This window comes from Myiozetetes cayanensis, unplaced genomic scaffold, assembly GCF_022539395.1.
Source record: "Myiozetetes cayanensis isolate MyiCay16 unplaced genomic scaffold, myiCay2020 scf4, whole genome shotgun sequence".
In the NCBI taxonomy this organism is placed as follows: domain Eukaryota; kingdom Metazoa; phylum Chordata; class Aves; order Passeriformes; family Tyrannidae; genus Myiozetetes; species Myiozetetes cayanensis.
In genome coordinates, this window is record NW_026087631.1 from 13734297 (window position 1) to 13759065 (window position 24769).

At 36.2% G+C, this 24769-nt stretch overlaps 1 protein-coding gene across 2 annotated transcripts in view; it reads left to right on the forward strand.

Moving 5' to 3' along the window:
• KCNN2 (potassium calcium-activated channel subfamily N member 2) overlaps positions 1–24769 on the forward strand; it is a 73840-nt gene that overhangs the window by 15336 nt on the left and 33735 nt on the right. For both annotated transcript variants that reach the window (XR_007630640.1, XM_050330188.1), the window contains exon 3: positions 5113–5531. Coding sequence is in view for 1 of the 2 variants with exons in the window: in XM_050330188.1 (XP_050186145.1) it covers positions 5113–5531 (419 nt within the window). In the remaining variant the exon portion in view is untranslated. The remainder of the gene's footprint in view (positions 1–5112; positions 5532–24769) is intronic.

Sequence of the window (24769 nt, forward strand, 5' to 3'; positions counted from 1 at the left end):
GGTAACTTACAGACCATTGGATTACCTGCCTTCTGATGATGTAAGAGGGTAATTTTCATCCTCTAGTTAGAGGCAACTGAGCTAAAGGCCTGAGATACCAGTCTCCCATCACCATATACTTTTAAATAATTTTGTCTTAATGGGATGTTGTGGGACAATAACTTGGCTGTTTGGAGTAGGGAGACAAAAGCAGGATCTTCTTCCTCCCTGAGTACCATAATGGCTTTCTTTTAGTTGTGTAAATGATATTTTGTCCCCTCCAAACTATAGAAAAATGACTACTCAAAAGTTTTGGTAAGTCAGCAGCCCCAGAGGCTATATTTTGCTACTCCAGATTGTAATCCCATCAGTTCTTTTATAAAAGTTAAGTGGCTCCAATATCTGACGATTTTAAATTTTGATTCTTAAATTAAACAGTTGCAAAAATTTGCTTGTAAGTAAAGTTGTTTCTATTTCTCCAAGGAGTGCTTCCAGGACTACAGCTGATGCTGCTGTATCACTGTTTATTGCTTCCTTTTTACTCCTGTACTAATGTATCCTCACAGTATTAGAGCAAGGTAGCAGTAGTTTTCAAACCTGTTGTTTTACCTGTAAAGGCATTTTTAAAACAGACAAGTTTCCTTGTTCTTTACATTTGTTAACAACCTGTGGTAGCCTGCTATGAATGTTTTATTTACTAATGACTTAGAAAATTAACTTCTCTCCTTTTGTTTCTGTCCTTTGTGGGGTTTCTGATCTAATTTGTCATTGAGTTCAATCTGTATGCTTTGAATATATTTCTCTTTTTTTTCCTATGGTATTACATGAAATGTGCACATACCTATATAAATATCTATGATATTATATTTATTTAGTGTTTTTAATGTGTGGCATTACAAATATCAAGTTTATTTGAAGTTAAAGATTGATTCTTTGTCTTACAGTTACACATAATATGCATGCATTACACGCATATATGCATACATAGATTACATACATACATTACATGCATACATTACATGATTCCAATTGAAAATAACTTTAGAATTTTTCATACAGAGTGCAGACTTAGTAAAGGTATATGAAAGTTCTGTATTTGAAGAACCTTGCAGTACACTAATGAAGTGCTTGCATTAGATTTTAATACTGAATAATTACACGACATTTGAAAGCTGTGAATTGGCATAACATCTTTAACCTTGACTGGAGTTTGTCATTCTCTGTGCAGGACTCAAATCTATAGGAAAAGTTGTCTCACTCTTTTATTATGTTCTCTTTTTATTGTTAACATCATACTCTATTCAAATGGAGAGTAGTATCTTGAAATTAATGCATGGTTATTATAACAGGATTAACTGAAAGCATCTAAGACTGTGTGTAAATAACCTTTAAATTGTGCTGTTCAACTGTCCTTTCTCTTCTCCATTCGTTTATGTTCCTCACTTCCCAAACTGGAAATGTACTTAGCCAAGCACACAGGCATGCACAAATATATCTGTATCTTCCAAATTAAAAGGGAGTCTTGCATTTAGAAGATTGCATGATTGAAAGTATATTAAATGAACATGAAATCCTGTACTAATTTCTGTGTCATTTTCTTATGTCTGAACTTAATTGTTATTCAGACTGTGTATTAGAGGCTCATATGTTCTATAATGTTTGATATCCATCATAGTTTGAACTTAGACGCAAAGAGTTGTAAGGAAGTCTACCTCATAAATGTGGTTTTGAAATATTAAAGAAATAAAAATATGGAATAAAATGTTCCATATGTTTATGAAATAGACATCTTTGCACTGGATCTGGGGTCCTTTGTGACTGGTATTTTCTGCCTTTCATATTTTCACCTCCTAAATCTCATTATATGACAACTGAAGATATTAGCACTTTAAAATATTATTTACCTTAAAAGAAATTGGCTCAGCTAAGGTCAAGCAAGGTTGATAATATCTTCTGTGTCTGTAAGCATGACCCCTTCCACTGAGCCCTACAGAGAAATTTCTTTCTGTGTAGTATGTTGGGTTTTCTTCTGCTGACAGGTGAATTTGTTATCAAGTACATATTCCACAATGACATCTCAAAGTTTTTAAAAAACTGAGTGATAAAATAACATTTTCTTCTGTGAAAATTGTAAGATCAAATTTTAATGCCTGTGTTTAACTCAACATTCTTCTATTCTCATCTTTTACACTGAACTAGTACTGAAGGTGTCATTTTTCTTGAATTGACTTTCTGCATATAGAATTCTTTTTTAAATCTGTGAAGATGGTAAGTAAAAGGGGAGGAGAAAAGACCATCGCTTTTCTCAGCAGATTTTAAAACTTTTTAACTCTGCCAGTTTGACATGTATTAGATATGTATCTTAGAATTGAAATATTTAAATCTGTTGTTAATTTATTCTTTTCACTGGAAACCCACACAGCATTTCAGACATTTGATGTTATCTCCCTTTTTCAGTCAAGCTGCTTTCAGTCAATCTGTATTCTGGGTGTTCTAAATACCTGGATCTCTTTGTAACTGATGTAGCACTTCTGTGATCTGACTGACAGCATTTATGGGCTAATTACAAGAGTGAAATGCACCGGAGCCTTACAGTACTTTGAAAGTTTGACCCTTCATACCAAATACTGCATTTGCTAAGTGTAAACCAGCACTGTTTTGGAAGTAAGACAGGCATAAATTGGCCTTCCAGTGTCAATTCATGTGTCTAGTACGCAAAATTTGCAGAGAGACCACAGGAGCGAGAAAGTGTATGTGCTCGTGTTGTGTCCATTGAATGTGTTTCTTTAGCTTAATTCAACACTGTCTTTGTCTTCAATAATGTTGCAGGGGAGGTAGGAACTGTATGTACGTGTGGTGGCTTGACCTTGGCTAGACCCCCACACAGCCGCTCTTTTGCTCTCCCTCCTCAACCCTCCTCAATTTCAACGGGAGAAAATAAGATTAAAAGGTTTGTGAATTGAAATAAAAATGGGGAGTTCCATTACCAATTACTGGCACTGGAAAAACAGTCACAACTTGGGGAGAATTACTTTAATTTATTGACATTTAAAAGTAGAGTAAGATGGTGAGGAATAACAGCAGAAACTAAACCAATGTGCCCTGCCCGACTCTCTCCAAGCTGAACATCTTCATTCCCAACTCCTTTAACTTCTTCTCCTTGAGTACAGGGGTTATGGGGAATGGGAGTCTGTCCATGACAGTTTCTCCTTGCCACTCCTTTCTCCTCATGCTTTTCATGTGGTCCGGTGTGGGTCCTCCCCATGGTCTGCAGCCCTTCAGGGTAAATCTGCTCCAGCATGAATCCTCCATGTTCTTGTAAGGACAATCTTCTGCAGTGTGGGCTCTGTGCAGGTGAGGTGACAGTTCCTTTGGGAAATATCCACCTTGCTCTGGAGTGGTCCTCTCCATGGGCTTCAGGAAAATCCCTCTGTGATGGTCCTCTCCAAAGGCTGCAGGGAAGTCTCTGTTCCAGTGCCTGGAGCACCTCCTCCCTTTCTTCTCTGACCTTGGCATTTCGGGGGTTGTTTCTCACACTTTTTTTCTCTCACTGCTCGCTGCCTGGGCAGAGTTTTGCACTCTCTTAAATATGCTTTCTTAAATATGCTTTCACAGAAGCACCACAAGCTTCAGTGGTGAACTCAGCTATGTCCTGTGGTGGGTACATTTTAGAGAAGCTCCTGACCTCTTCATGGTGACACCACCCCTGCAGCCACCCCCAGTGCCAAAATCTTGTCACTGACACTGCCTATAGTAAGATGGAGGGAAAGAACATAAAAAAAGGTCCACAAAGGCATACATTTATTTTGGTTTGTTGTGTTCCTTACTATGGTAAACTTTATTTCTTTTAGTATCACTTCAACTATGATAAAGTTAATATAAGGTTATCACTACTCTAAACAATTGTAATAGAGCAGTTTTATGAAAGACAAACTGAACTTATTGTGAGGAGCACGTAGAGTGTGTTTTTGATTGCTAAAAAACACATATAGAGAAATGAGGCTTGTACTTTTAAACTCCTGAAAGATGGAAAGGGGTAGAGAGCAGTGCAGATGAGTGGCTTTTCCACTGCGTGTGTAGTGTTTAGCATGCTCAAAGTACTTTTACATTAGGGAGTACATTGTGTACTTTGCCTTTTCACCCATCATTTTGAAATAATCAAATTTTAAAAATCCTGCAAAAGTATTTTTATTTCCTATTAGTTATTTACTGAACAGCCTTGTTTAGATTCAGACTGTACTTGATGAGAAGGTCTTTTTCTGTCAGTGATATTGTATTTTCTTTGTAGATATGGGTTATGTGCCTCTCTAAAAAGTTGTGTATTTGCAAGTTCTTGCATACCTCAACTCTCTGTTAGTGACAGGTATTGTTTGATTAACTATTTATTTAGTAAATCATCAGGAACATAATTTCCTAAACAGGGTGAAATGTTTTAGAACCTTTATTTCTGGGTGGCAAGCTGAAGGCCTTGATTGTGCAACAACCAACATGTGCATTTAATATTCAGCTACTAGTGGACATCTCCTGGCTGCCTGGGCTACTCTGATATTTGTGAGACATTACTTTTCATATTTTCATGATGAGATATCATTTTGAATCTTTGTGCACTTTCTTATGTAGTTTTACATTTTACATTGGTCAGTATTGGTGCCTTAAAGACAAAAGTTGTAATATCACCCTGGCTGAAACATGGATATACTGTTGTGCAGGCTTAACGTCTTAGGAAGTATTTTTAATTTCTATTTTAGATATCCATTCTGAAAACATTTAAATCTCAGTTTTATGAACTTAGAGTATACAACTGATTTTGAATGGACAAAAATTAGTTGGTCCAGAATTTTATTTTATAAAAAATTACAATTAAACAAAATATGAAGAATTCTTAGTAAATAATATATGGAAAAGTAGTATCACATGCAGTTTTAAAAATAGGTCTTGATAAAATTGGTTTTGTCTTAACCAGAGTTATCTTCCTCATCATAGTGATTTAGTAATGCCATTTTCTGAAATGGCGTACTTTTTCTTTTTTTTAGTGGTCATTGGCAGCTCTGAAAACTGTGGTATTTTAAAGTGGAATTATAAGAAGTTTTGTTAACAATGTACTAAAGTTAACCTTATATTTTATTATTTCAGTTGTTCATGGTGGACAATGGAGCAGATGACTGGAGAATAGCCATGACTTATGAGCGTATTTTCTTTATCTGCTTGGAAATACTGGTGTGTGCTATACATCCCATACCTGGGAATTATACGTTCACATGGACAGCCCGGCTCGCCTTTTCTTACGCTCCATCCACAACAACAGCTGATGTGGATATTATTTTATCTATACCAATGTTCTTAAGACTATATCTTATTGCCAGAGTTATGCTTTTGCATAGCAAACTTTTCACTGATGCCTCATCTAGAAGCATTGGAGCATTAAATAAGATAAACTTCAATACCCGTTTTGTTATGAAGACTCTAATGACAATATGTCCAGGAACTGTACTGTTGGTTTTTAGTATCTCATTATGGATAATTGCTGCATGGACTGTCCGAGCTTGTGAAAGGTAAGGTTGTTTTGCTTGCTTAGTTCTTTCTGTCCGTGTTTCTATTTTTTTCACTATTGTTTTGTCTCTTAAGTTTTGAATTCATGGGACCTAAATATTTATTAGAATGGGGCTTCCTAGTCCTTGATATTTTGAGCGATGGATGGGTTATATTCTTTGACAGAGATTGTCAAGACTTTTAGTCTGAAGGACTTCTGCAGAAAGGTTTGTGCTACACTGTTTACTGTAGCATTACGATTTGATTTCAGTGTTTTGATATAACTTAAAACAGTGGAGAGATACCATAAAATGTATTTAAGAGTAACTGTTGATATTTTGCATTGATATGAATTTTCATTTATTTTGTTTGTAATATAAATCTAGTGAGGATGGAATGGAAGAAATAGCCAGTGGAAAATGGTTGGGGGTGTAATTTGGGTTTTATTTTGCTGTTAAGAAAACAGTACAAAATACGTTTGAGAAATTGGCAAGATCAGTAAAGGAGAACAGGCAGAATACTTGAAGTAATATAACTCTTTCTTTCCCCCTCTGAAAATCAGAAAAAGTGATTTTGAAAGTCAGACTTGTGTTCATTTTGTCTAGTTTTCCAAGCTCCCCTTCCCAAAGACTTCAGTGTAGGTGCAGAATAAATGGCTATCAGTGTTGACAGCTTGAAACTGAATTTCCCAAACATAGCTTTAACAAAAAAAAAGAAATGAGCTTCTGATTGCATAAGATTGCTTAGGAATATGCGATACATTAACTCTAAAACAATTAGGATGATTCTCTATGGCAGATTTAATGCCTGAGACAGCTCTTGGATCCTGGAATGGATTTTCCTTATCGAAGCTGGAAGATCATCACATATTTAAGGCATTTCTGCTGCTGGTTGTTGACTGTTTTATTTTTCCTGTTCCTTTCTGTGTCTGCCCATTTTGGAAGCAATTTAGGGGAGTTACTTGTGACAGCAAGGTGATGTAAATCATCAGTTAAATTGCACCCAAATGTTACACTTTTGTTACTTTTGTAGTTTACTACTTGCATTAATTCTCAACTTGTTAAAAAGAAAAATATTTGATCTTATAAACCGAGTCATGTTATTGTAGTTTTATTGTTAAAATTGCTAGAATTGTGGACTGTAGTTTGTTACAGGAGGTGCTTTATGTCAATGTCTTTTCATCATATTACAGCAAGACTAATAATTTAAGAATATGCTGAAAACACCATGTTAAGAATAACATAGTTTCAAAACATTCCCATAGTGCAGCAGAGGAGCACCCTTGATTTTTACTCAATCTATAGTAGCTATGTTTTAATAAGCATGTTCTTTTTTCGGATGTAATTGACTTCTGTAAATCTTCTCCTCTTTGTCTCATATTCTTCACTTCTGTTCCTACCAGTTTTTTTCAAGAGAGTTAGTGCTCAGGAATTCCTGAGTGTCTACTCAGGCGTTTCCCAGACTGTCACTTTTTAAGTGATTTTGAATGCCTTAAGCGTCCATTGCTATCACAGTTTTATATGTAACTGGTGGTGATGGTAGTTGTTATTATTCAGCATTAAATAATTACTGTGTTATTAACTTTTTAATACATGTTCATTCAAAATAAGCTTATAAAACTTGTGCCTCTCATAAGGAAAATTACTGAAAAATAGCAACTTCTGTCTGATACACATTTTTAAAATATACTTATTTCTTTTATATAGATGGCTGGAGAAGAAGGTGTAATATATAAGTAATACAAATAAAAGAGACAAAGACCACCTCACCCATTTTCCAGTCAGGGAGAGTGAAGGCAACACTTTCATAAAGTTTTAATTTTGTGTGTTTATTTGTATGTAGAAAGTGACACCATTCTGCATCGCTGTGATCCTGGGAGAAAGGTTATTTATTTGGTTACATAAACTGAGCTCAGGGTTGCAAAAAGCTGAATTTTCTTCAACTCTCTGCTAAACTAGTAATGGATTTTCCATATTTTAATTTGCAGTTGCTATTTTTGAAGTGACTGTAATGGTCTAGTGGTAAGGGCGCGGCGCTATCACCGCCAAGACCCGGGTTCGATTCCTGGTCAGGGCCACTCCCAGGCAGGTGGGGCTCGTTAGCCCTTAAAGGCAACCCACCTACGTCCTAAGGACCTCGCTGCCACTGTCCAAGCTCGCTTGGCTCCGGCAGATGAACCTTAGGATTAAAGGGTGGGCTCAGTTCCGCGCACACTGTGTCTCACCTAAAAAATCCAATGCGCAGGCTGGAAGGTGGAAAGACCTTCCCCGGATCTTCGCTCGCGAAGACTGGCCATTATTATTTATATTATTATATTGTAATGGTTTGTACAGTAGGCTGGATAGCCATAGAGTCCTCTAAAACTGAAACAAAAACCAACTAAAAGCAAGTTAAATATGGAAGTGAGCATCAGATTAGTATATCCCTAGCCTTCTATGAGTGGAGTCCAGTCGAAGGTTATTTTTCTTCATGTTTAAAACTAATTATTAATTTTATGTTTGAAAAACACAAAATGGCATGTATTTTGGTCTTGGGAACTAGATACTTATGTCATGTTAGCTGCATAGCCAATTTTGCATGTTTTGACTCAGATTTTTCCCTTAAGAGAATATGTTTGTGTTTTACCAAATGAATGATACTGCCTATGAATACCAGTTAATAATTAGTCCATCAAAAACATGTAAATCCATGGCCCATAGAGAAGTACATTTTAAAAGAAAGCTTTCCAAAGAAAACCCGAAAATGCTACATGATGGAATGCTCTTAACACTTTGCCAATTGAAAGTAAACATCCCTTTTTTGCATAGTTGGAGACAGATGCAATAGCCATTATCATGAGAAAGGACAAATATGGCCACTCAGTCCTTTCTGTGCTGTGTAGAGATCATATCTTTAGAAGATGTCTCCCAAGATCTTAATGGCTTTGATTTGCTTGGAAGTTAATGTTTAGTTTACAAAAATAAAGTGTATTTTTTCCGACTGCTGTTAAGTTGATCTTTTGCTTATCTTTAATTAGAGGATTTTGGGTGCTTTTTTTGCAATAGACTATTTCATGTACACAAAATTATCCTGAAAATAAATGTTATCATTGGAAGGAGTATTTGCTGTTCCGCTTGACACTATATTAGAAAACATAATGAATTTTGATACATTTAAAAGAAATTAGGAATTTGGTTTGATGAGGGGTGATTTACATTAATTGAATATGATGGTGTTAAATGTTTCTCTGCATCACTCTAGCACCAAGCTTAGCAAGTTTCTGTTGTATAGGAGCTTTACATAAAAGTTTGCCCTAGTGATTTTAGTATTTCTTTGGTGTGTTAAATCGTTTAACTGACCATCCAAATTGGAACAGGATGATGGTGCTAATATTTAATAGATTAAAATGTTGGAATTTTTTATTTTCAATAGAAAATTGAAATAGGAAAGATTTGAAAATTTAATAGGAAAGATTCCCATTCTATTCCATGTTTTCAGTGAGGGGGGAAATTGAAGTAGGCAGTGCCCTTTACTGTGAAGTTGTGTGTGCTCAGCAAAAGCTGTTGCTGCTGAATGACAGCCTGATTTTGAGATTGTTCTTCTATTCAAAGCCAGGCTTTTCTTATTGCAGGCTGTCCTGGGAATAGGAAGGGAGATCTGGAAGCACTGATTTTCATAGTGAGGAAGGTAACATGAAAGAGCATTGTTATCCATCTCTCTGAAGACAACCCGATAGAGACAGGTCATGGGTTGAGCCAGACAAGTCGACTGCCTGAACAAAGACTTCACCACTTTAATGGTCATCTGACTGATCACTTGATATACACTGAACTAAGACAGGACATGTGTCTTTCTCAGTGCCTTAATGTCTGTATTGTTAGCTCCCAGAATGCTAATTATAGCAAGTGACACTTTGGGTTGGTGAGCAAGGTATTTTCCAGGACTTCAGTATGAGGTCATCCATGAGGGCAGAATGTGGTACAGATAATGGAGGTGGACAGCCAATTGAGTATAAACAGGTTTGCTAGGGCTGCAGAGTGATCTTGCTGAGGAAATCTGTAAAGAAAAGGTAGGGAAAGCATGAAGTGTTGCATACACAATATGCCAGAAGTTCTTGCTGGTTTATTGCTCAAATTTTTATTTCTGTTTTGAGGGGAATATTACATTGCATAGGTTTTAATATCTACCTTCTCATTGCCAGCATCAAAATATTGTTTTCTGTCATATATGGGCTTCATAATGAAAATCTAAATTTTTTGTTAGATCTAACTCAACAGATTTTTTACTATGTTACTTCTATATATGAATTATGAGCACTGCAACCAGATTACTTTTTGCAGTCTCCCACACAGATCTTGTTGCTGAAAATAGCTCCGTGCATGGTCATCAGTTGTTCATAGCAGTTAAAATAGAAAAGTTTAGTTTCTGAAGAAAAGGAAGTTAATATGTGTAGCATTATGTCATTGAAAAATCTGACAAATTTGCTTCACTCTTCTGTAGGACTGTCTCTGCTGTGAGAAGTGTACTACTTTTCTAGGTGGAAGGTAGTCACTCTTGTTGATCTGTTATTTTTTCTGTGCAAAGGAAGAAAGAACCTTGTTTTCTGAGTACATGACAATAATGTGCCTGTGTATCAGGGCAACATGAACTACATGTTCCTGCAATACACTGTTGTACATCCAGGCAGCTCGTATCACATGCCCCAAGTTACTGTGGATTTTCAGCAGCAGAACTGAAAACAGAACTGGATTTTCTTCTTCTGCAGAGAGTACGTTTTTGGCACTATCTTTGGTTCTATTTGTACCTCTAACTTCTGGCAATGAAGTCAGATCAGACTGAGTGGTTGGTTTAGTCAGCAATTTCTTCCTCTCATCAGCTTATGCTCTGTATTCTTTCCTTGTTTTAACAAAAAACAAACTCAAACCAAAAAAACACACAGAAAAAAGAAATCCATCAATGTGTGAAGGTGAAATCCTTTTCTGCTTTTTTCTCATCCTTGTTTTCTACAAATAAATATCTGTCTTATTTGTTGGAAATATGATGCCATCACGAAGTTTCCAGTAAGCAGGTCAGACATGACAACTGGGAGGCAAACGTTAAGAATTCATTTGATACAAGCAAGTGGATACACTGACACTTTCAGTTGTAATTCATGCAGGAAAAATGTTTCTTAGCTATCTAATTTCCTCTCAGTATGTATTTCAGTTCTTTTCTTGTCTTGAGGACCTTATTTGACTTTGTACACTGCATGCATACTCCCAAGGCCACACTCCTGTGGGAATTGCTTTTAGCATTCTCTACAGTGCTATTGTGAAGATTCATGTTCTTAGTTGAAAAAAAAAAACCACCAAAATAAACAAACAAATAAAAACAACAACACCACCAAACAAAAACAACCCAAGCCTCAATATTTAATTTTAAACCTATTTTTAGCCTCAGAAGGTCAGAAACAATGACATATTATTTTTATTTTATTCAGTCTCATGACTGTCAACAGATCAAATAGTGTTTGTGTATGGACAGTGCTGGCTGTTTATCATGGTTCTTTACCTTCTCTTGGCTCTTGGCTCACTAAAACTAAATTTGCCAATTGCAGTCAGGTTTCTCCAGTGGTGACAAAATTATCTGTTAAATATTCAAAACAACAATAAGCAATGATGACCTATTATCATCTTGACTTGCACCTGTGCCGTGAATGGATACTTCTCTGCCTACTGGTTTTCCTGGTTTTGTAAACTGATTGTAGATTAACTGTAAATGTTGGGTTATTGTTTTATAACATTTACATCTCAAAGCAGTTAATAACTAAACCCAGATGTAACTGGTTGCATTTTTGTTGCAATTGTTATCAATAGACATAAAATCTGGTATTTTATTGAACAATGAAGTCAACAAGGGAGTCTGTCACAGTTGTACTTCTGCTTAAGACAAAATGGTTTATGTACACCTATTCTAATGCATGTAGAGTTTGACAGGAGCCCCCGGTGGTCTAGTGGTTAAGGCGCCGCGCTATCACCGCGGAGACCCGGGTTCGATTCCCGGTCAGGGCCACTCCCGGGCAGGTGGGGCTCGTTAGCCCTTAAAGGCAACCCACCTACGTCCTAAGGACCTCGCTGCCACCGTCCAAGCTCGCTTGGCCCCGGCAGATGAACCTTAGGATTAAAGGGTGGGCTCAGTTCCGCGCACACTGTGTCTCACCTAAAAAATCCAATGCGCAGGCTGGAAGGTGTAAAGACCTTCCCCGGATCTTCGCTCGCGAAGACTGGCCATTATTATTATAGAGTTTGACTGCTGTTCTTTTAAATTCATATTTTACTTGCCTTTGGAATTATGCTATTTGTGTATTCTCAGCAAAATAATTTTGGGAGTATAAGTAAGAATGTACTCTTCAGGTTTGTTTGGGTTATTAGAATTAGCCTTATAGATATGGAAAGTGGCAATAGCTGGTGCAGTGTCAGTGGATATAGTCATTCCTTCCAAAAATGTATCAATCCAAGGTAGATTGGTGGTTCTCTAGTCCAAAAATAACAGACCTAACACTGGGAAAAGTAGTGCAAAAGACAAAAAAGTTAAAAAACATGAGAAAAAAAATCTCCTTGCTTACTGAAAAAAAGATTTTATATCTGTTTTTCAGGGTCATCTAACTAGACTAGGAAAACTTTTTTAGGTTAATTCCACCTTTTTTACAAAGGATTTATATGTACAATAGTTATAGAGCAGAATGAAGTGGAAAAGCTCATGTATATTGCCAAGGATGGTGAGCAAAATCAGAACTATTTCTCTAAAAAGAAAAGTCTGAAGAGAATGAAAATAATTACAGAGGAGTACTTACTGGCTTTCAAAGACAAAATTATTTCTTTTTTTTTCATTAATCTTCAATCTATAAAACATAATTCAGGGAAGAATCTTGGGTCTGGTCAGTAAGAATGATTGTACACAGTCTAAATTCTTTCAGATAGGAAAGCAATTTATGGAATTTTTTTTAATCATTATTTCTTTACTGGATTCAAAGTTAAAACCTCTGATCCTTGTATTTTTAAACATGGTATTATTTTTATTCCCTAATTTTAATCAAAACTTTAAAGAAGTCAGAATATTTTATTTCAGAATGTGTCAAAACTATTTCCTGTAATACTTCAAAAGCAGTCCTTAGAAAATAGGGTCGTATTGAAGCAAAAAACAACTTGTCACTCAAAATGTAATTTGTTGCTCCAATAGTTTAATGTGTTTGAAAAATGCACCCTGAAGTGTGGATTTAAGCTTTACTATTGATTTTCTTTTGCTTCTTGATCTGATGAGCAGGGCACAGTGAGAAGTCTTGTCCATGGTTGTCACTTCAGTGCTAATAAGCAGCCAATATGCTGACTGAACTCTGAGCTTAGATATTGAAGAATTGCTTTTATTGGAAATTTACAATTTTGTGCTAAAAATTCAAATCTATAAGGTAAGTAACAGCATATAGATAGTGTTGTGGAATGGCACAGTTTAAGGGAATTAGTGGTTTTATGAGAAGATGTTTTTTAAATATTTTATATGTTCTTTATTTCCCCTTTCTGTGATCCTTCCCCTCTTAACTTGTGTCAGTACATTCAGATTTTATTTTTCTTGCTGGGTAGTTTTTTTCCTTGAAGAGTTCAAAATCAGCTTTAGTTTTTACTACAGTTTTTACTGTTCCTGAGAAAGTAGGTGATTTGTAGAAAATGGGTAATAAATATTGCAGACACATCACACTAGTGGTTAACCTATGCTTACAACTTTTGCATATAGTTATATATGGGAAGTACAGCAGATCTTTACTACCCGTAGAGCTTTACATATTTATAGGTGACTTTAGTTTTTATCAGGTAATTTGTTACTGTTTTTTTATGCAGAGCTGAAAAGGCCTTGTATTGGAACTACTTGTTCCTACGATCCCAAATAGTATCACCTTCAGTACAGTTCAACTATGTACAAAAAAACATAATCCCTACGGAAACATTTGATATTTAAATCTGTGACAAAGTTCAACAACAGTTACAGAGAGCCGTAACATTTTACCATGCTGCACCAATGACCAGTGAGGGAGAGTGTCCCGTCACTAGGGCATTATTGAGGATGTATCCCTTCTTTGGCATTTTTCAGGTTATGTTGAGGTTAGAAATGGCATCTTCCTTCTCTTAGTGGTAGTAGAAAAGGGCACAGTTATGCCTGCATGACTTGATCTGTCTTGCTGACTATAAGAAATTAATGCTGCCAGAAATAGGCACTACCAAACTGGAGTGATGTGTATGGCAGGGATTAGGGAATCTTACCTTGACATGATAACCCCTGCAGAAGTCTGTGAAAGGCATGTGCTTGTCACATGCAACTGTCTCTGAGTCAGGCCAAAGGTTGTGTCTATCACTTACCTTCTGTTCCAAGAAACTCACTCTTAGTATTTCTTCTTCAAGTGGTTTTATATATTAAAAAAAAAAGATTGTTAGTCAAAGGAAGAGTGTCAGAGTGGTAGAAGGAAGCACATTTTGCCTTCTAAATTCATTGCAAAGGATGAGGCTCTTCCTTGTTTTGGCACAAAACCCCAGGAATTCTCATATCCTGGTACTAGTATTTTGGAAAAACTTCAATGGTATTTCTGGACTTAAATCTAGACTCTTTTTCGTTTCATTTATACTGATGGTCCTTGTTCAACCCCAGCTGGCAACTCAGCCTCCCAGAGACATCTACTCAGTTTTCCCCCAGTGGGATACCCTACATTCAAACATTTGTAGGGTATTTTAGACATATGTATTTGGGCAGCTGAATCAGAAGGAATGCATTAGGCTTTTAAAAGGCATTTGTTCTCCTTTTTCCTCCTCATTATCAGTGGGCTCTGTCTGTGTTCCTAGGATCTCACTGTTCTGCATTGTGCAGTGCTCACTGATTTTGGAGTTAGGACCACGATACATCACTTTATTCATATTTTAGCTGTGCAAGTGTTGGTGTGTGTTATCATCTACATTTGTATTTTCAAAAACAGTGATGTTATACTAGTTCAGAGATAATAGGCTGATCAAGAACATTCCTGAATTAGAAAATAGAATGTGAATCTACTTGCAGTTGTTTTTCTCTAAAACTGATTGATATCCAATATTTCTTTTTAAGCCTTATTCTGTGGTAAATGAAATCCATGGGCAGAATTCCTATGGGTTTCTGCAAGAGTGGTTCACTGAATTGAAGTATGTTAATGGAAAACTGAAGCTATCAGTGCAGTGTGAATTGGGCAAGCACCTTGGATTATTTAAGTTGCAAGCTTCTGTGTTGGGGGTTGTCTTTGAATTGTGTCTGCACACTGCTTAGCACAGTGCTATCCAAGAATAGCACTTACATATGTGATATTGCAGTACTAATAAATGATAAATGTAATAATTTCTAGTGAGGAAAAAAGCTAAACACTTCTGAAAACTGGTGACGTATAAAGGAAGATGAATGCCTTCCTGTGTTGATAGAGTAGTTTAAGAGGAACTGTTCAGTTTTGATCAATGCTGACTGCGCTGACAGCTCGTGCTGAGAACAGTGCTCAGGCAGGAATCACGCCCTGCTAGCTGGCTTGTTTTCCCTGCCTACTCACTGCCCAAATGGAGCAGCCTGAGGTGGGAGCTTCTGAGGTCTCACTTGCAGAGGGGAATATATGTCAGTCATGTCAGTTTGGTGGTGGGACCTTAAAGTCCACTATCTAGTAGGATCAGTGAACTTGAGCTGCTGTTAGGTGTGTGCAGGCACTGCGCACACCACCGTGCTACAATCTTACATCAGGCTAATCTGGAAAGGCCAGGCATTAAACAGAAGTCTCTGTACTGTACTTTCCTATAGGGTGTTTGTGATGCAGGGCTTAAGTGCGTCTTCTGTTGCCAAAATGGACAGCAAAAGAGACCAATCCCTAATCACTGGGAAGGTACAATGAAGGTAAAAAGTACTGCAAATGTTCCAAGGTAGCAGCTACCTAAATAGTGTAAGAACATATGCAGTAATACAGGGTGACAGTGGCCTGGTTTGAAACCTGGTGCAGAATCTGTGGAAGCCGGTGGTCTTGCATTGGCTTAAAGGCCTTCGATGATGGAGCTAAAATGATTGGATCCTGCCTGCGTAATCATACAAATCATACCAAGTTGTTGGGATGAGTTTTGGGTAAAAACTTAAGTATCAGTGTCAGTAATTGTATACGGCTCTGAAAATCGGTTTTACAGTACTAGGAAATAGGGGTGCATGGCAGAAAAAAATCTGCAGCGCTCTTACTGGAACGAGTGTGCATGAAAATCAGTGTTAACATGACCTCGGTATGTCTATCTGAGTGTACTTCTGTGTGAGAGAAAAGAAGAAACGGAGAAGAATATCTCAATAACTATGAGTAACACAACTGTTTTTTTTGGGGAAAGGTTATTTGTTTTCAAAATTTTTATTCAATCCATTAATTCACTTAATACTGGTAACTTTGACTTGCAAAAGACTACTTAAAAGGTTAAAAGCAGCAGTAAAAACCAGTGTATGCTGTCTTTGAAGCAATAGAACATATTATAATACATAAACATGACAGAATTATTAAATCTGTAGCTGTAGAACAGAAGATTTTTATTAATATTAATGTTTATGTGGTGTTCTATGATAAACATGATTACCTGTATGTGTAAACAAATTGTTCACTTAATATGAAATGAATGGAATTAATGTTGTGGGTATGCCAGAGCTGCAGAATTGTGTGTCCCTGCTTTAGGAGTGAAATGATGTATTGTTCACCAGTGCTTATTTTGTTACAATAGCATAATAAAACAGGCCATGATCATGTTAAAGAATATTCTTAAAAATTATAAATTTTAGTAGATACAAATGTAGTTCCATAGTATTTGTTTTGTCTCATTAGACTGGCTGCATTAAAAATACTTTGAGTTTTAAGCAACATTGGAGTCAAAGCAGAAAGGTTTTAAAATCCTGGGAATTGAGAGTTGTGTTTAAATCTGAATAAATGAACTTAATCTTTCAAAGATCAGGATTGTACATAAGAGTGAAATACTAAAGTCTAGCTTTTCTAGACCCATCTCTACAATTCAGGAGTTTTCACTTCTACATTTATTCTTCAAATTCCTTATCTGTAATGCTGTAATCCCTTTTCTGGGGCATATAATCCAGGCATCTTCAAAAGGGACTCTACAAGCAGGGTGTGTGCAGCTTGAAAGTGTAAAACAGTTATTACTTACTAGTAAGTAAACCACCCAAAAGCTAAACTGGAATTTAGTGAATTACTAGACTAAACATTAGGACACTCACCATCCCAGTAAGACACCAAAAGAGAGACTTTGCTGGCCATGCAGGAGTGAGCTGGCAGTCAAGGTCTGACTCCCTTTGTGCTGCTGCGTTGCCACCTCTTGCCATGCTGCTGTGGTATTGAGGGATGGAAGATCCTCCCTGGCCCCAGTCAGACCAACCAGCCTGACTGGCCTTCTGTTCTGTTGTTGGGGGTTTTTTGTTTTATTTGTGTTTGTTGTTTGGTTTTGTTTGGTTATTTAGGAGGTTTTTTTAGGGCTTTTATACTTTTCCTCATTGGGAATGACTTCCAGTCCTTGAGCTACAGACCATACCTCTCAAGAAGGATAGTAGTTCCTTTTAGTTTAAGCAGAATTTAGTATTATCCAAGGTACTGCTTGTTTATGCATATCCATTCTGGAACGTGGTTAAACATTTGCATCTTGCTGCTTGAGCACAATAGCTGAACTTTTCTTATATTTCACCCTGGTATCTTTGACTGTGTGTTTCATTACAGGATCAGAGGCAGACTAAGACATAAAGCACACGGCTTCAAAGTAATGTGCTTCTGTCATTGCATAGTAGAGCAATTAGTTAAGCAGAGATGTGACTAAAAATCTGTAAAAGTTTGGGACTCAACTGTCAAAACTGTGCAGTTGAACTGTAACTTGGTGATCTCGTGCTCTCCTAGACTAGTTAGCTTGTACTGTGGAAGTCTATGTTCCAGACTGGGTACTGATTGAATAACTGGGTAAATTATTGAGGAGTTAACAGTTCTGTGATATGAAAGTATCATTTTTCATAAGACTTTAACCAGTGCCTAATTATTATCTTTGAAGTATATAATAAATAGACTTTTAATAAACATGGGAGAGAGACCTAGCAGAAGTACTTTGCCTTTGCTTAAGGAAAGAGCTATGAGCCGGTAATGCTTTTCTGCCCATAGTTTCATTTGTTTTAGCTGTCCCATGTGGTCTGGATGTTTTTTAAATGAAATGAAACATCAAATAATCAAAATATATTGTTGCTTTAGCTGCTATAAAAATGTTAAACAGAATTTTTTTGTAGAAGGAAGAAACAGTATCTTAGTCTCATTGCAACTTAATGCTGATTGAGGAGAGAAGAGGATTTTGGCTGAGCGTGTTTCACTTTTTTGGCTTGTTTTCTAATGCTGTTGCCTCTCTCAGGTATAGGATGGATATAGGACATGAATTCTAAAGGGAAGATGCTACTCCCTGGGTCAGCTCTGGCAAAAAGTATGGCAGAGTATGAAAGGTATTTTGGTTATAATTAGTCATGTCAGAAGGATCAGTGGCTTTGTTTTGAATTCAGTAGTTGTCTCTAGTACATCTGAGGGAGAAACTTAAACATTGGTTTGTAACACATGGCACACCAACTGCTGGGCTTGCAGTGGGATAGGAGACTGTTGAGTTTATTCTGGTGCAGGTGCTGTTCAGGCTTACTTTTGGTGGGTAGAGGGATGACATTAATCTTTGTCCCGTGTCCTTCAGGCACTGTGTTCTTTGTTGTTATTGAATAGGCTAAATTTACCAGTTTGTAAACACTCTAGTTTAATTGCCCTGACCTGAGAATTGTCTGGAATGTTTTTCTTTCTGACCTTAGTGTCAGTCCAGGGGTTGGACTACGTGCATTTGGGCATGCAATAGTACATGTGGGAAAAAACTCTGCAAATTATTTATATTAAGTGATAGCTTTCTAATAAAAACAGTTTATCTTTCACTGCATTTCAGAAAGAAGATATTGAATGTTCTAATTCCTTAAGTTAAAGGTGACCTCTTATTATTTCATAAAGAATGCAATAGATGTAACTGTCAAAGCTTCTCATAATCTGAAATTAGAGATGCAACATTGCCTGGAATTGAACAGAGATTTCAGATATCTTTTCCTTTTAACTCTGTTTTTAGTCATTCATCTTTTCAGAATATCATCATACACCTGCAGACTAATGAGTTTCTAAAATTGTAACCCCGACTATTTAAACTTTGATGTTAAATTGCAGTCTTTTACAGTTGATTTTTTCCAACATTTTCAAAGGGAAATTATATGTTACATTTAGTTAATTGAACACCGAAGATACTTGTCAGCTCTCAGTAATACCGGCAGCATTAATTTTCTTCCTTTCCCAAGCCTACAAGCATTTAACAAAGGTTGCATACTGCTTTAAGAGTGGTATTTACTCCTTGCAAGCAGATCACATCGGTGTTGCCTTCCTCGTTCTTTGTGTGCTGGGAGGCAGAAGACCTGCTGATGCAATCAGTGTACCACAGCAGGACACTGTTGTCCTTCAGTGATTGTACTTCTGATGTCAAGGAGTATGATATTGCTTGATTTTTAGAAAATGAGTTCTAGCACAGAGATAGCAGGCCAAGAAGCAGATGCTGTGTTCTGATGTTCCAGTGTATGCTGGAGGCACAGTAATCTCCACTACACCTTCTATCAGTTCATTTTCATTTTTTTCCAAGGGAAAATAAAAATATAGACTAATGTTAGCACAGTTTTAGTAGGAACAACCCTAACACTTTGCTGTTATTGAGATAAGAGACCATAGCATTCTTGATAGTATAGAACACTGAAGTGAACAGTTTAGTTTAGTGTACCAACAAAAGTATGCTAAATATATGCAAATAATTCATAAAATCATTAAACAATGCGAGTTTTAGTGGTAAGTTGCATTATTTAATGATATAGAAGGTGTTCTGTTTGTTGGAAATAGAGAGCATGAAATAGAGAATCCATCCTACAGATCTCTTGTGACCTTTGACCAAAGTCATTTAAGTTCTTTATGTCTATTTTATGGAGAGTTATGTTTACTGCTATTGTTTGGTGTGATGTCTTTATTTTGAATAGCAAAATGGTTTGAACTTAGGGAGCAGAAAGTTTTATTAAACTGTGTTCACAGATTTGATTCTTTTATGTTGTTTCAAATTATTGTACAGGTAGAGATGCAATCTAGCTATACTCACTTTGAGGAACAAGGTGAGAGGTGTGAAAATAGAGGAAATGTTCTTATTTCTGCATGCTTACATTTTCCTTTCACATGCTTTTGGGAAAGATATTCAAAAAACGTAAGCCATTCCCTGCAGAGGTCTGTGTGGCTGTACGCAGCTCCACACCTACTTCTTCACTCACGACTCTGTAACCTAAAGGAGAAATTGACTGAAGCTGGATGCATGGAAAAGCAAGACTGTAGATCTCATTTTCCAGGGATTTTTAATCCATATGCTTGGAATTCTCTCTCCTCTTTCCATTTGGGGATTTCCTGGCTGAGTTTCTGAAACTCAGAGGGTGCAATCTAAAGAAAAGCAAGATTTTTTTCTATTAAAGGTGAAAGATAATTTTACTTTTGGTCACATAATTTCTTGAGTTCTCTAAGAGGTAACACTCAAGTGTAGTCAAACTCTTATAGGAAAACTTTTCAGTGTATACATATGTACATATATATATCTCTCTCTCATATACGTGTTTATAAATTTTTAAAATTAAAGTTTTTTATCTGCAAAAATATAATTTACATATAGAGTGGCCTGTACTCCACTAGAATAAGACAAACATCTTCAGTTCAGTGTCTAGTTTTATTCTTTGTTTTCCAAACCAAGCATTTTCTTCGGAGATCTCAGACTTGTTTATTCTTTAATGTCATGGATTTTTGCTGATGGAATAAGATTTCTTTGACCTGTAAGCTGATTTCCATTACTCATTTAAAATGAGGGGGAAAATACCCAAAACAAATATTCCCTTTTTGATGTCTTCTGTGATGCTCCCAAACTGTAATTTCAGATACTGTTTATGAAGCAGAACAGCTGAAATAGTTAAGATACCAGAAAAGTTGTAGCTCTCCAGTCACGTTTGGAGTTCTTAAAAATGCCTCAATTGGATTGAGTTTCTGTTGTAAATGTAAAGTCCTGCAGAAAGACTTCTGTGCCTAATAAGTGAAAGGAGGAGGATTAATAGCTTCCTAAGGGCAGCATTCTTCTTTCTAGAACTAGATCTGCTCATGCCTATTATACTTCCTGTGTTTGTCACGCCTGTGAACTCGTCTCAGTTCTAGGGCCAAGAGAGCACTGTAAATTAGATTTCAAGTTTGTTTAACATTTCTTCTTCCTGCTTGTACTCCTTGTTGCAATTTAGTACTAATTATGTTGACAGTGTTTATGAGCCATTCCACAGTCTGAAAAAAGAGCAATTAGTTAAAATTAAATCTAGTTTTCATAGCAAGCCAGTATAGTTACAGGCAGCGGACCCAAATTCAAATGTTCCTATTCTGCACATCCTTAGTTAAGTTTGACCCCTGATTGTGTGCTTGCCTATCTAATTCTTGACCAAAGAACTGAGTTTAAGTGTGACAGTCACATAAATAACTCATATATGCACTGTATGATTCACACAGACTTTGCCAGTAGCGTAAACAATGGGCAGTAGGTAATTTCTGGTATATTAAAGGATTTTTCCAACACTTTTAACATACCAATTTCAATACACGTTTCAAGTGTAGGTAGTGCAAAACGTAAATTCAGTTGCCACACTACCTAGACTTCTCCCCTCTGTTGCAAAATAGAGTGGCAATATGTAACTACTCTTTCCTGCTGTAAATGTCATCTGTTCAAATTCCTTCAGAACACAGAATTTCATTCTTTCTTTGGTGCTTCACCGAATCAGTAGAAATGCAGTCAGAAAGTTTCAACTGAAGGCGAAGATATTAGGCAACTAAATGGTTTTGGTAAAAATTAATTTATCAGTAGAAAGTATCCTCTTCTGTTCATGGTCTTTAGAGAAAATACTATAAGTTTCTTTTTGTTTGGTAAATATTTTTCTTTAAAATCAGAATGATCCCTACTCAAGTTACTCTGTTCTGAAAGTGAATAGCAAATAAATTGGGCTCAGTACTTCATTAATGAACAGTTAGTGAGATTTGGTACAACTTTCAACTGACTCTCAAAAGTACACAGACTTTGGGTTTGGAATTGTCTTTATAAATAGTCAGTAAAATCTATCTAGTTTCAAGCAGTGTGACTTAAAGAAGTTAAACTCTAAATATAGTCCTTCCTTTTAATAAAGGAAATTAAAATAGATTCAAGGAACAAGTTCACTTTAGCCGATTTAAGTTAAGCATATTACTCCAGCAGTGTTCATTATTCAGAGTGTGAGGATACTCCAAATCTTAGACAGTCAATGAAATCTTTTGCACTGACCACAGGCTTCTGCTCTGATTCAGACTTAGTAAATTCTGTCTAGATTTTTAAAAATGTTTACTTATAAGCTGCTGTGCTATATAAACCAGCTTTATTCTCCAATTTATCCAGGACTTACAGTTACTTGTTATTTTATTTCCAAGAGAAAGGAAATTGGCTTAGGCTTTTTTTTTAAATTTTATTTTTAATTTATTTTATTTTTGTCCTCTGTTTCCAGTGTCCCATTACATGAAAGAATATGCTTGTGTTGGTAAAATTGCTGATATCCTCATGGAAATTTGACCAAAAAAAAGAGGAGGCATTATGGCCATGAACTTGTACTTCATTCCTTTTTGTACAAGGCAATACATCAGCTTCTGCTGTAGAAGACCAAGATATTTAAAAATAGTAATTTGCGTGATGATAAATGAGATTAGTTCTATAAGAGAAAAATAACTTGAGTGCTCAGTTTGTCAGAAAGTCTTCCTGAAGAATTCAGCATAATCTTTGCTGTATAATTTCCTCTCCTCATTTTTTCTCCACCCACTAAAAGGCTTTTACCTAATTCTGATGATTTATGTAAGAAAAAAAAAAAAAGATGGGCTTCATTTGAAGTGTATAATGATTAATTCTATTTCTAATTTCTAGAACTTCTATTTCTGAAGTTTTTCTTCAGCAAATTACTTCAGATTCTTTAAATATCATTTGATTCTGATCATCTCCATTTGAAAAAAAACGAAACTAAACAAAACCAAAACCCAAATCTTCTCTTTCTGCAGGGCGTTTCTGTATAAAATAGTAACAGGGTATCTCCAGATATGCAAAATGCAAGATAAGTGAAAATTTCAGAAGGGATAGAATTACTTGCTGGTGAATATAATGAGTGATTCACTGTAGAGTTCATTAAGAATCACTTTGATTTTTAATGATTCACATTTCTATCATAACACAGCTTTAGCCAGTGTGTTGCATACTTTGAAAAATTAAAGCAAACCTTAAAAATAAAATTCCTTCTTATTATATTGACAAATTTCAGAGATTAGGCTGTGTAAAAATGAATGGCTGCAGAAAGGAAATATACACTCATCAATATATCTTTAAAATAAGATTAAAAAGTGCTGAAAAATATATGTTTTCCCTCAAGCTTGCTTATTTCTTTCATATTCATCTATATTAATAGTACATTAAATGTATATTTATAGTAGCTTCTTTTGCAGAACCACTTTTGATAAAGATGATAAACAGAACTACAGAAAGAGCAGCTCTTGGATATTTCATTTTATTTCTAATAGTCAATGTGTTTGCAGTCTCAGTCCTTTCTGGATTACTTGTTGAATTTTGCTTTGAAAGCAGAGTTAATGTTTACTCAAAAGTGGTTTGTCAAGGACAAGTTCCCTTTTCCAGCTCCTATCCTAAATCTTTCAGACAGTATCTCTCTCCACTGGATTAAAGAGTCACACTCTCTCCATTTTGAATTTAATTTAAATTTCAAATAGCTTCAGAAATGTACTTTGAGATACTTTGGCAGCCTGTATCCTAACAGGTGGAGCAGTGAGATGAAGATGCTGTTGTGGTTTGGGTTTGTGCTTGAGAAGAGCCTTAAAGCAAGTTCACTCCCCATGGTCAATGCTCCTCTCATTAAGCTGCTAAAGTGACAAAAGGGTGTCAACAGTTCTTTATCCTCAGCCTGTGGAAAGCCTGATCGATTGCTTGTTCACTAAAAATTTTTCCTCGTTGCTTCACATGTGGATACCGAGGCATTTCAGAGGCTATTTTGCTGCTTCAGGACATGCTGCTATTTTTGGCAAAATGAAGAATTTTGGTGTTATGCAATTTTTGGATGTCTAATTTAAGAGATTTATTTTTAAACCTGCATGTCATTATAGAGGACTTTGAGTTCATTGGTTTTTAGTTGGAGCTTTGAGCACGTGGGCTAATCAGACTGCGAAGTATGGAGCTGAGAGCCCAGAAGGTGAAGACCACCAAAATGATAGGCTGTAACAAAGATCTTAACTTCATGCAGGGAGTCTGTCAGAGAGCTATAAAAAAATTAAAACATGATATTTCATTTCCAAAAAATGAGGCCAAAAATGGTATGACAATAATGTATTTTGTGCTGTGAACACTATGAACCTGGAGCAGAGTTCTGCTTTGCATTGAAAAAGGTACTACTGTGGTTTTTTTTGTAAAGACTAAAAAGACACATATGACCGTGGACTTGTGGAGCACATTGTAATATGTGCGCCAAAGATCGTGAATAAAAGTTGTTCCAGACCATACTGTTTTGGTGCTGATTGGTACTCCTGATCCAGCAACTAACAACAACCAGTAGAGCCTGAGTTTACCCCTTAACATTTGAGCTATATGAAGCATTGAGCTTTGTAACCATGAAGTCTGGACATGTATATAGGAGTTGGAAAAGGCTAGAGAAGTGAGTTTTTAAAATCCAAAGGCAACCTTTTGAAACAGGAGAACTCTTTATTGGTGACAGAATGTTATCAAATGTAAACAAATAACTGAGAAAAGCTGAATTCCTGAGCCTGCTCTACAGCCTGAGGAAGATAGATCTGTCTGAAAGATGGTCTGAATTTAACACAACATGTCAGTCCAAATACTTAAAAATTAAGCAAAATTTTGCACAAAGAGTGATTAATATATGATTTTTGAAATGGGAAGAATCAGTCATGTAACCTTCACGACAGCTGCTACTGTTAGTCATAGCTTTCATCTCTGGGAGACACAAAGGTATTCCTACTGGCCTTACTTTCTATTCCATTCCTCTTGTGTACAGTTTATTAAAAAACCATGTTTAGGCACAGTGAACCTGATAGTTTTTCAAA